This window comes from Urocitellus parryii, chromosome 10, assembly GCF_045843805.1.
Source record: "Urocitellus parryii isolate mUroPar1 chromosome 10, mUroPar1.hap1, whole genome shotgun sequence".
NCBI classification, from domain to species: Eukaryota; Metazoa; Chordata; class Mammalia; order Rodentia; family Sciuridae; genus Urocitellus; species Urocitellus parryii.
In genome coordinates this window covers 49444455-49457433 of record NC_135540.1, presented here as the reverse complement: position 1 = coordinate 49457433, position 12979 = coordinate 49444455, and the positions used below count along the sequence as shown (strand labels likewise).

General features: G+C 38.0%; 1 protein-coding gene across 1 annotated transcript in view; it reads left to right on the top strand.

The window, feature by feature from the left end:
* The first annotated feature begins 593 nt into the window (after positions 1 to 593).
* Manba (mannosidase beta) overlaps positions 594 to 12979 on the top strand; it is a 97682-nt gene continuing 85296 nt past the window's right edge. Inside the window, exon 1 of the mRNA XM_026398121.2 lies at positions 594 to 847. Within this exon, the coding sequence (XP_026253906.2) occupies positions 671 to 847 (177 nt within the window). The 5' untranslated portion in view covers positions 594 to 670. The remainder of the gene's footprint in view (positions 848 to 12979) is intronic.

The following is a 12979-nucleotide window of genomic DNA, read 5'->3' as shown; positions in this document are numbered from 1 at the left end:
CACTTGTTCACTCTTTAAATTAGAGTGGGGTATATGCTCTGAGACCCAAGGGACAAGCTGCAGGAGGTGGGATTGTCTACTGCCAGACAATCCCCTGAAGCATGGACAAAGGTCTGTGCACATTATGGGGAAAGGAAGTGGTGGGAAGTCTCCTTTTTCTGTCTTTTGTAGATGTGAGGCTCCTCTCTACATGCGGTCTCCACATATTGCCCATCCCTGACCTCCCATAGACTTTGGGCCACTTTGTTCCCAGGGATATGTGTGTCTCAATTATCGTACAACATTCTTGCCTTCCGCCACACATACCGGGGAAGCGGGAAGAAACTCTAAAGGAGGACGCAAGCCGCAGAGATCCCCCTGTGTAGAACCGTTAACGAAGGCCAAAGTTCCCGCTCCTACGAAGCCTGGGTTTCGGCTCAGCGGTCCGGGCCTCTGCGTCCCTGGCCTGAGGCACAGAGCGCCCCGCTGACCTGGGGCGGGGCCAGCTCCTGGGGGCGGGGCCTGGGGCCCAGGGAGCGGGGCGGGGCCGGGGGCCCTGGGGGCGGGGCCGGGGCCCCGGGGTGGGACGGCTAAAGCCTGGGTATTTCAGCAAGACTGACGGGTGGCTTCGCCGCGGCTTCCCTGAAGCTAAGAATCCGACCTTCACGGTCCGGGGGCTGCAGCAGCCGAGATGCGCCTCCACCTGCTCCTGCTGCTCGCGCTGTGCGGGGCGGGCTCTACTTCCGGGGCGCTCAGCTACAGCTTAGGAGGAAGCTGGAGGATCCGCAACGGGAACGGCTCGCTGGATCTGTTGGGGACGGTCCCCGGCTGCGTGCACAGCACCTTGTTCCAGCAGGGCTTTATCCAGGTACAGTGTGCGGAACCTGCGCCCGCCTTCCCCGAGTGGTTCGAGGGGCCCGGAACGCCTGCAGCCCCCGAGCCTGGCCGTTCTCGTCGGTTTGGCACATAACTTCCTCTTTGCATCTTGTGGTCTGGGAGGCGGGACGCGGGTCGGGGATACCCGGGCAGTGGGGTGCAGTCTAGATGGAGACTGACTGACCCAAGCTGGGAGATGAGTAACTCAGGAAAGATGAAGTTTAGATTGAGAAAACAATATTTCTATTCGAGGTTTACTTATTGCCATAGTCTCGACAGAAGCGCTATACAAAGGACCTGTCACTGACAAGCTTAAGGTGGGAGATGACTATTCAAACTACCTGGGTGCTGCAGGGGACAATAGCCTTTAGTTAACTAAGAGTTTATCAAGTCATGTCTCAGGTTTTCATTTTTGCTTTTAGGCTACAGAAAGTCAGATTTGGGATTGATAACAACGCATAGGTTGAGGAGAATGAGACCTACAAAAATAAAACTGGGTTTGTCAGTGCTGGTGTAAATTCTAAATATTTTGGATGGGGACTGGTGATACTGGAGCCCTTGCACATGCTAAGGATGCACTCTCCAGCTGAGCTACACCCCTAGCCTTAAAGCCTAAAGTAAATTTTAAGATGACACTGTTCTTTGAGGGAATGTGGCAGGCATATGGGGTGTATGTGTGCGTGCATGTGTGCTGCACGTGTGTAGGTCCCCATCGCATAATAGATTCTCCAGCTAACTCTGTTAGACTCCTTGGAGAGATGTTTTCTATTTGGCAGCCTGGGCATCTGGGTTTGCAAACAGATAATCATCTTCCACAGCTTGTTGTTCAATTGCTTCTTACTGTTTTCTCACATCTTGTCTTTGCTCAGGGCACCATGTACTTGATGCTATTATAGTTGCCACCCACGTTCTAATCCTTAGAACAACTTTAGTAAGTAGGTGTTCTTACCTGGGTTTTATGGATGATATGGAGTTACCTATCTTAGAAGAAATTAGAGGACAGGCCCAGGATCACACAGCAATGAAGTTGACAGAAATGGAATTCTAATTCAAGTTGGACCCAACTTCATAGTCCAGATTCTATACTCTATTTTGCTTACCAAGGTGTTTTTTTTTTTTTTTTTTAAATCATGCCTTTTCGGGTCATTAGGAGTATAGTATCATTATAAGTTTACTTCAATGACAGGGTAAAATGTATGATCTGGTACTTGTTAGTACTCACCTGCTTCAGGTGTATTTCAGAAAAGAAGTGAATGTTGTAATAATGAGACTGTCCAGAATGTTCTTAGGGAAATCATTCTCCAGTGTAAGTACTTTATTTTTAGTTAATAAAGTACTGTGACATGGACCATAGCTGGCCTTGGTACCTATGGCTTAATTATACCTGCTTTGAGAATGCCTATGTTTGTCTGCAGGGTCTCTGTTTGCTTTGTTTTAGTAGTAGACTTAAACCAGTGGAAAATTAGAGAGCCTAACTTGACTGTAGAACAGACAGGAATTGCTCACTTGGGTTTGTTGATGGATTGGATGTAAGAAGAGAGAGAAAAGAGGAGTCAAGGAAAAGTTCAGGATTTTTTTTTTTTTAATCTAAGCTGCTGGCTAAATGAAATTTTCATTACTGAGAGGCATTGTGACCAACTTGGCCTGTTTCATAGGTGATTGTTTGGGTTTCCTGATAAAAGCTCAACCTTAGGTGTGGAGGTATAAAAGGAACTTTCTTTCCACTCCCTGGGGATTCAATAATTTGATTGTACAAAGTAGATTGACAATGGGCAGATTAATAGGAGAAAAGGCATATGAATTTGAAAATGCAAGAATAAAGGAACCATACAAAATAGGAAATTCAAAGGAGGGTCAGATGGTTGAAGCTTAAATACCCACTTCACAGGGGAGAGGGAAGTGAAGGATGTAAGGCCATTTTAAAGAAAGAGTAAATGATTTTAGGGAAGATGAATAGGCCCAAATAACAAACAGTAGTCCAGTGGGAAGTTTGCTTGGGCTTTGAATATGGTGTCAATTCTAGCCTTTTTTTCTTTCTTTTGGGGGATCCAGCTTTTAGGTAGATAGGGAAATGTAATGTTTACCACCAGCTAGGCAAGTGGGATAGAAGCCAAGAAACCAAGGAGGACACCTGGAGGTGGGATATGACATATAGTGTTTATTGAGAAATGTTTATAAGGGAAGTCCAGTGGTGACAGGCTGGACAGCCAGATGTTCACCAGTGGCAATAGGATAGACAGGTGTTTCACCAGGAATTCCAGTTGCAATGGGCTAGACAGGTATACCTCTGCTTCATGCAGTGCCTCCTATACCTCCCTAGAAAGCAGCATGCCTCTATACCTCAGGATGCTTCATCCAGGGCCAGCTTCCTGGACAAGCTCTTCCCTCTCCACAATGCTCTGATCTGTTCCATTATTGCAGGAAGAGAGTTTTATAGTTTAGGTTACAGAAGAAGCATCACCTTAGCTTGCTTTGTCCTATTGTATTAGCAACATCCCAAGGAACTTGGTGTGCCTTCAAGAAGGCAGCTCTCTACAGATAACATTAACTTTGTCCTAATTCCCATGAGAGTCAGTGTCCTTCAAGAAAATGTGTTATCTGGGGATGGGACTCAGTGGAAGAGGGCTTGCCTCACATGCACCAGGCCCTGGATTCAATCCCTAGCACTATAAAAAAAAATAGATAATATGTATCTGGACATTTCTTTCAGATTCTCTGTCTTAGTTTCCTTGACTTGGCTAGATATTTAGGAATAGAAAGGGCCAGTCAGTGACATGGTGTTTTACTATCCCCTGTTATTTAAGGATGGCACAGGGGAACTTTAGAAAAAGCCCCTTCCTGCACTTTGGGAGGCAAAGAGGAGGAGAGATGGGGGGAGAGTTGAGGTTTGAGGGGTGAGAGTAGGTGTTAAAGGTCAGATAGACCTTAGTTCTATTTTGGCGTATGGTTTTCTGAGCCCAACAGGTATCTTGGAGAGATTGCACTCCCTATTATTTATTTGGCCTATTATGTCATGCAATAATAGGCATTAGAAATAGCAAGGAAATGAATAAGACTCGAGTTTCTATTTTGTGAGAATTTAGTGAGGCAGAAACTTAAACAAATTGCTATATAATATGAGAAATGCATAGATAAGGGGACTCTTTTGTTAGGAATGTTCTCAGCTTTCCTGTGCAATTTCTCATTTGTATAAATTTTGAAAATATTCTTTTTTTAAAAGGTATTTTTAGGGTGCCCAAACTGGAAGATATAAATAATAATAAGAAAAGTTGTAAACCTGACTTCCAGAGATAACCACTATTAAAATTTAAAAAGATATTATGTCCAAGTTATTCAGTGTCAATTGGAGATAATAAATTCATAATCTGAATTAATAAATATTAGTGTTGGGCTGAGTTTGTGGCTCAGTGGTAGAGCACTTGCTTAGTATGTGTGAAGCACTGGGTTCGATTCTCAGCACTGCATATAAATAAAGGCATCAAAACAGAGAGAGAGAGAGAGAGAGAGAGAGAGAGAGAGAGAGAGAGAATTGCTTAAAAAAGATAATATATCTATTCAGAACTTTTCTATACCTACACATTTATAAATATTTAAACATATGGTTTAACAACTTTTTATATTTAGTATTTTGTGATACTCTTATATTTAGTAAGCATATTTTTACAAACCATGCTTAATGACTCTTTTCTTCCACTGTACACATTTACCTTCATCTGTAATCCATCACTTATTATTGGATGATTAGAGCTGACTCCATCTTTTTCTGTTTATAGGGAACTATCCTTTAAGCTACATTTTAGAGTATATCCTTATTTTCTTAGACAAATATTTAGAAAAAGAATAGCTAATTCAAAGAAAATGCAGTTTTAAAGTTTTTCTATGCAATTCTAAGTTGTTCATCATAAAACTATAGTAATTGTACACTCCCATAATCATTTTATCAGATTGCTTACTTTAGGAGCTAGCTTTGAATATTAGTTAAAAGAAACAGTAGCAACAAAACCCAGTTTACCTGTTTTCTCTGATGTGTGAATGCCAATTCACAATAAAGGGGTGGGGCTAGGGAAGAGGTACTTTGGATTAGGTACTTTGGTTTACGCCCAGGGGAGTGAAAGGAGGGGAGGGAGTATGGTTGGTAAGAATGATTGTAGAATGAATGGGACATTAACCTATGTGCATACATGATTACATGACCAGTGTAACTCCACATCATGTACAACCAGAAGAATGAGAAGTGATAACTCCGTTTATATATGGTGTGTCAAGATGCATTCTACTATCACGTGTAATTAATTAGAACAACAACAAAACCCAATTTACCTTTTAGTGAGGTTAAATACTTTTGATGTGTTTATTAACTATGTTTGCTAGTCATTTGGGGGTTATTCATATTCTTTATTTATCATCTTTTTAAATACAAACTTTAAGATCTTTTTACATGTTATGTATTTTCAAAGATTTCCCATTTATTAATGATATATTTTTCATGTAGCTGTTTTAAAGTTTTATATAGATATATTTTAAAAATTTTTTGTAGTTGTATATAATGCTTTTATTTTATTTGTTTATTTTATGCGGTGCTCTAAGGATTGAACCTAGTTCCTCACATGGGCTAGGCAAGCACTCTGCCACTGAACTACAGCCCCAGCCCTACAGAAATATTTTAAGTTTATTCTTTTTTGATTGTTACTTTGGTCAGTGTATTAGTCAATTTTCCATTATTATAATGAAGAACTGAGACTGGGCACTTAATACAGAAAAGATAGTGTTTATTTAGTTTTGGAGGCTGAAGTCCAAACAGCATTTGCTAGCTCTGTAGAAGTCCTGTTGGCTATGTTACATCACTGCAGATGGCATCACAGGGCAGCCTGTGTGAGGGGGGAGAGCATAAGTGCAGGGGCCAATAAGAACCTCCCACCAGGCCCCATCTCTTAAAGGACCCACCACCTCCCAACATCCAAACTTACACACAGGAACCTTTGGAAAACAAATCACATACAAACCATAAAAGATAGTATGCTTATTTGTATGGTTCCTCTTCTATATATAAAAATCTGATATATTGATTTTTAGATGGTTAATAAGTTGTTCATATCCCATGATTTGAACAATTTCTCTTTTATTCACTAAAGTGTTAATTTTATTATGTACCATATTCTCATACACTGATATAATTTTCTTATTCCTTCTCTTTTAATCTTTCAAAAAGAATTATAAATGTTTAATCTTTACTATGCAAAAAATTAATGTTGTTCCCAGTGGCTTGATTGGATGGTGCAGAAGGATCACATGTTCAAAGACAGCTTCAGCAACTTAGTAAGACCCTAGCAATTGAGACCCTGTCTCAAAATAAAAAGATAAAAAGAGCTGGGAATGTGCCTCAGTGATTAAGTGCCCCTGGATTTAATTCCCAGTACAAAAAAAAAAAAAAAGGAAAATATAAAGAAGAAAAAAAAAAAGAAAAGCACACTGTAAAACAAAAATAATTACTATAAAATGTTTACAGTTTATCTTTCTAGATATTCTGTAAGTATATACAATAATAGAAAAATGAAGCAATTGTCTTAGATGGTTTTGTAAGCTGTTTTTTTTCATTTAAAATATATGATGAATATCTTTCTGTGTCTGTGTTTATAAATATAAATCCAAAAGAGTTTTCAGTAACCACCTGGGCCCCATTATAAAGATGTACCTTCCTCAAAATATACATTTAAAAAAATACAAGAAAATATATCATAAATTTATAAGTATACACATGTTAAAAGGGGTGGGTACCAGATATTTTTTCTCTAAAGTTTACTATTACCATATATTATTCTCATGTAATTTGGTAAAATGACTAAAGAAGGACATTTTTAAACAGGCAAATATATAAAATATAAGCCATAATATCATATCATAGGAGCAACACATGTGATTAACATAGTTTTAATCATTCTGCTGAAAGGCCTTAATCTGCAGGTTATCATTCATAAATACATTCTAATAACATGTACATAAGAGTGGGATAATGTACATTTTTATATTTTTTTAAGTTGCAAAGAAGCAATTTCCATGTGAATATATATACGTATGCGCATATAGGTATATGTGCACATATATATGTTTAAATTAATTATATTAATTATATTTGAAGGAAGTGCAACAAATTACAAAGTGCACTTTTTTTTTTTTATACTGGGGATTGAACTCAGGGGCACTCAATCACTGAGCCACACCCCAGCCCTATTTTGTATTTTATTTATGGGCAGGAGCTCATTGAGTTGCCAAGCACCTTGCTATTGCTGAGGCTGGCTTTGAACTCACAATCCTCCTTGTCTCAGCTTCCCAAGCCATTAGGATTACAGGTGTGCATCACTGAACCTGGCATTCCATGTGAATATTTTTTAAACTTACAGTAAATTTCAAAGAGATACTAAAATAGAAATAGCAAAGTGAACTTCCCTTTATCTGTTACCTGGCTTCAACAATTATCAATTTATGGCTAATTTTGTTTCTTCCCCCACCCACTACACTACTACTTATTATTTTGAAGCACTTTCAGACATGTTATTCCATCCACAAATATTTTGGCTTGGCTTTTTAAAGGTAAGGACTTTCTTATTAAAAAACATAATTACAATACCATTTTCACCTACGGGATATTTTGATATGTTTCATAGTAGGAAGGCTCATAATTATGGTCCAAAATGACTAAACATAAATTCATTCTGAAAACAGAAGATACTTTCCTAGATATGAGACTAATCATCCACATAGGTCTTAGGCACTACAAATGGGATGTGTTTACTTGATCATTTTATGATGGGAAATGGTCTCAAAATTGTTTAGGAAAAGGACTCATTTAATGATCCATATGTTTTCTTCTAAAAGTTTGACTGCTTAAACATGTGTGACATTGTGGAGATAAATTAGCTAATGACTGCATGCAATATTATGCTAAATTTAGACAGAAATAGTTGTAAATTCATAATATCAGTTTCTGGGAAGACAGAATTATGAGGTCTCTAAGCCCTCATTTTTTATTTTAAAAATGTATTTTAAAAAAAAATCTGATTCTTAAACCTTGTCACATACTTCCACATTTGATGCCACACAGGGTATGTTTGGGCAACGGGAAGATTGACTTAATTTGACCCAACACTGAGAATCAAAGGACCATCTAAGGTAGAATTTTTAGGTGGGGTACTTGTTGGTCTTTATCATATGTAAGTGTATATAATCAACATAGGCTACAAAATTCATTTTCATATAATATTTATTTGATGTTTTACATGTTTGATACACTTTTCTGGGCTCTTTCAGTACAATTGTTCTTGTAATTTCCACAATAACCCTGTGGGAAGGATACACAAAGCCTCACAAGAGAAGTTATTGCCCAAGATCATCCATTTAATAAATGATGGAGCAGTGATTGAAACCCATATATCTTTTCACCTATCATGGTGCCTATTAGCAGAAAGAGTAAATAGCCACCCAGTAAGGCGGGGGGCCAAAGAAGAATAGAAGTTCAGTGGATTTGACAAAGGGGAATGAAGGAAAGGGAGGAGGGATGGGAATAGGAAAGACAATAGGATGAACTGGACATAATTTTCCTATGTTCATATATGAATACACCAACAATGAAACTCCACACGTACAATCACAAGAATGGGATCCTAGCTGGGCATGGTGGCACACACCTGTAATCCCAGTGACTCCGGAGGCTGAAGCAGGAGCATTGTGAGTTCAAAGCCAGCCTCAGCAAAAGTGAAGTGCTAAGCAACTTAGTGAGACCCTGTCTCTAAATAAAATGCAAAATAGGGCTAGGGATGTGGTTCAGTGGTTGAGTACCCCTGAGTTCAATCCCCAGTACCAAAAAACAACAAAACAAAAACAAAGAATGGGATCCTAATTAGAATAATTTAAATATACTCTACTGTCATGTATATCCAAAAAGATCAAATAAAAAATTAAATGCAAAAAAGTAAATAGTTAGCTATGAAAACAATTATTGTTTTAATTTTAAAATGCCCAAATGAAAATTGTGACAAAACACAATATACTATTGTTCAAAATTTGCCACCTAAAGCATCCCATTTGCTAAAATTTTTAAATGCAACTATTACCTAAGGATTAATCCACATATTGCTTCTGTCACTCTTCTCTCCTGGTTTCCAATGAGAAATTCTGCTCCATTTTCACCTGAATGTCTTCATGGTATATGAAACTCCATATATCTGAATCTCTTTGATCATTTTATGATGGGAAATGATCTCAAAATTGTTTAAGAAAAGGACTCATTTAATGATTCATATGTTTTCTTCTAAAAGTTTGACTGCTTAAACCATGTGTGACATTGTGGAGATAAATTAGCTAATGACTGCATGCAATATTATGCTAAATTTAAACAGAAATAGTTATAAATTCATAATATCAGTTTCTGGGAAGACAGAAGTGAAGTGAAGTGATCTCAATCTTAAATTTCTCTTACTGTACCTATCTCTAATAAAAGCATGAGTATTTTCTTAGTGAACTAGACCCAGAATCTTGGTGCCATTTATTTTTATTTTTATTTCTTCTCATATTATCAGGTACTAGATTTTGTGGTCCCACCTACATCACCTTACCACCTACAACATTTTATAACCATTTTATCCTAGTCATTTCTACTGCTATCACCTTAACATTGTTTTTTTCCAAAAAATAAGTCAGTTAATTTTAATGACTTTTTGAAATAAAAAGAGCATTTATAGAGCATATAAATGGTAAAAACTCTTAAAAGTAAGATATTTAATGAAAGCAAGACTTCTATCACTGCCTTCTAATTCATCAGTTCCTTCCAGAGAAATAATCAGTATCTTATGTATTCTTCTGGATAAACATATGACATATATCATCTGTAGACTCATCTGTTTCCCTCCACAAATGATGGCATTGCATATCTGTATTTTATACTGACTTTTGATTTGATAAATCTTAGAAATCATTTCAGATCAGTACATACAATAGAAACGACAGCTCTCATTATTGAGTGCTCACTAGGAGCCAAGAATGGTTCTAAGCACTTTTCAAAATTATCTCTTATCATATTTGTAGTGATCTGTGAGAAATGTAGGTACAGTTACTACTTCCATTCAGGATCTGAGAAAATGGAGGTACACAGGTGCTTTATGAGCTTCACAAGGTCCACAAGTACCAGGGTTGAGTTGGAGCACAAATGCATTAAAAAATGACCAACTCACTGCCTCTTCCACCCATCACCTCTTCATTTCAGAGGCAGCAGCCATCTCTGTGGAACTCTTCAACTGTCCAACTTACTCCCTGAGCAAGTATGGTCTCCTGTTCTTACCCTCCTATTGGTTAAGAATCCTTCCACCATCTTTCCCCTACCCCAACCCCTCCCCTTCCTTCCCTACCCTCTGCCCAATCCAGTTCCTCCATTCTTCCCTTTCCGCCCCACGCCCCTTTTACTTATCAGAGAAAACATTTGGCCTTTGGTTTTTGGGATTGGCTTACCTTACTTAGGATGATGTTCTTCAAGTCCATCCATTTACCTGTAAAATAAATAAAAAATTAATTAATTTTTAAAAAGTATATCAAATATCTAATAAAAATTCCCAATTTTAAAAAAAAGAATCCTTCCCGACATTTATTTCTAGACTTTGGTGAGTTCTAGCTTCTGGGAACTTGCTGTTAGCTGTAGTGAGGGGATCAAGTTACCTGTGTCTCTTTAAGGTCCCTTTCATGATGCTTGGCACTTAGCAGTGGACTTAGCAAATTGTCTTATTTTTCCTTGTTACATTGTAGTCTCTCTGGTCAGAAAAATAAGGAGCTCCCTTAAATTGCAATTACTTTGTACCCAGAGTGGTGTTAGATGGAAGCAGTATTTATGAAGATAAGGATTTTAGAAAAAGAATAATGTTCAGGCTGAACAAAATGTTTCGACTAATTGGTGGGCTGTACCTACGCACCTTTTGAAGTAAGAATCATAGTTGAAGATCGTATCTAACAATAACCAATATTTGGAGAGTTTATCTCCTCCTTCCTTTCTCTCTCTCTCTCTCTCCCTTTTTTTTTTTTTTTTTTTTTTTTTTTGTGATGCTGTGGAATGCACCTAGGGCTTCATGAATGCTAGGTAAGCACTCTACCATTGAGCTACAATTCCAACCCTAGCATTTTCTTTCTTTATTTTTTATTATAATAGTACTTAAGTAGTTCATGGAAATTTATAGCACACAGGTTTATCCTTTTTTCCTTTTTTTTTTTGTTGCAGTACTGGGGATTGAACAAGGGTCTTGCACATGTTAGACAAGCACTGTACTTCTGAATTATATCTCCAGCCATGAGTTTATGATATGAATAGTATGTACCTACTATCCAACTTACAAGCCTGCATATCACTGATACCATTGCAGTTATTTGCCTCTCCCCAGTCTCATTGCCTGCTCTCTCAAAGGTATCCACTGTGTTAGTCAGCTTTTCATCACTGTAAAAAATCCTGGGTTAATCAACTTATAAAGAAAAAAGGTTTGTTTGGGCTTTCAGTTTTGCAGACGTCAGTTCATGAACAATTGGTCCTGTTGTTTTGGGCCTGTGGTGCACATCATGGTGACAGTGCATGGTGACATGCACATCAACTCACCTCATGCCTGAGAAGCCAAAAAGAGGAAGGACAGAAGCAGCTGAGTGCCCTTCCATCTCCTTCAAGGGCACACCCACAATGACCAGAAGACTTCCCACTAGGCTCCCTCTTAAAGGGTCCACCACCTTCCAATAGTGCCATGCTGTGGACCAAGCTTTTATACCATATGGACATTTTGGGGGCTTTTAAGATCAAAGCTAAGCCAGACACAATAGTGCATGCCTGTATTCCCAGCAATTTGGGAGGCTGAGGCAGGAGGATCACAAATTCAAGGCTAGCCTGAGCAACTTAATGAGACCCTCAGCAACTTAGCAAAACCCTGTCTCAAAGTAAAAAAACAAACAAACAAAAAAACTTGGGGATGTAATATAGCTCAGTGGTAGAGCATTCAATCCCCAGTATAATGGGAGGGGGTTAAAAATATCCAAGCTATATATTACTATTCTGAATTATTATTTCCTTACTTTTTACAAATTAAGGTTTTACCAAATATCTGTGTATCTTAATCAATACATTGCTTAGTTTTGCTTGTTTTCTTAACATTTATTTGCTTATTATTTTTGTCAAATTATCCCAGAAGATGGAATGGTTATAAATTCTTTCTTTATTTGAGCTAGATATATGTGAATGTATGTCAGACTTTGGGAGAAAGCAGAATTTGAGAGGAATATCTATACCTGGTTAAGTAGTCTGTACATCTATAACCAGTCTATATATCTATAATAAATGGAGGCCAGAAGCTTACTGAGAAAATAAGACTAATGCTATCATTTAGTTGATCTGATGGTACCTGGTTTGTTGATATGTTGTAAGTTGGGTAAATATCAATTATAAATAACCAGCTCAGGCACACACATGCCATATTTATCTCATGGTTCGTGCTTTATAAATAGCATTGACATTGTAAGTACTGATGGTGTTTATGACACTAATGGCTCTACTAGGTAATGATTACGTGTGTGGACTCTGAGACAGATTTCTTAGGTCTGAGTCAGTGCTCCATAATTTAATTGCTGCTTGCCTTTGAGCCTTGAATTCTTTGTGAGTATATGGGAATGATAATTGTACCTACCTAGTAGGGTCACAGGCAATAACTTTTAGCTATGATTATGAATGTTGCAGATGTCATCTGACATAAGAGTGTAAATAAATGTGACATGAAGCATATAATCTAGTCCAAAGAAATGGTGTTAGACTAAGCTGGTTTCTTTTTGCTTGGTCACCGGACCTCAAGAAAGACACTTCAGCTTTTGGAGCTTTAGTTTCTTCCTCTGTAAAATGATATTTACCGTATGTGTTTATTATGAAGATAAGAATATATGAGTGTCTGTTTGGAGGGTGATATACAGTACATGGTCAGCAATAATACTGTTATTGATCTTAGGGTTCATGGGTTTGCTTAATAGCTCGGTGATATACCTGGGTCCTCAGTATTAAAAGTTAACACTGAGCTGCTGTTTGCTTTAAATAGGACTCAGAATTTTAATATGATTCTAGGGG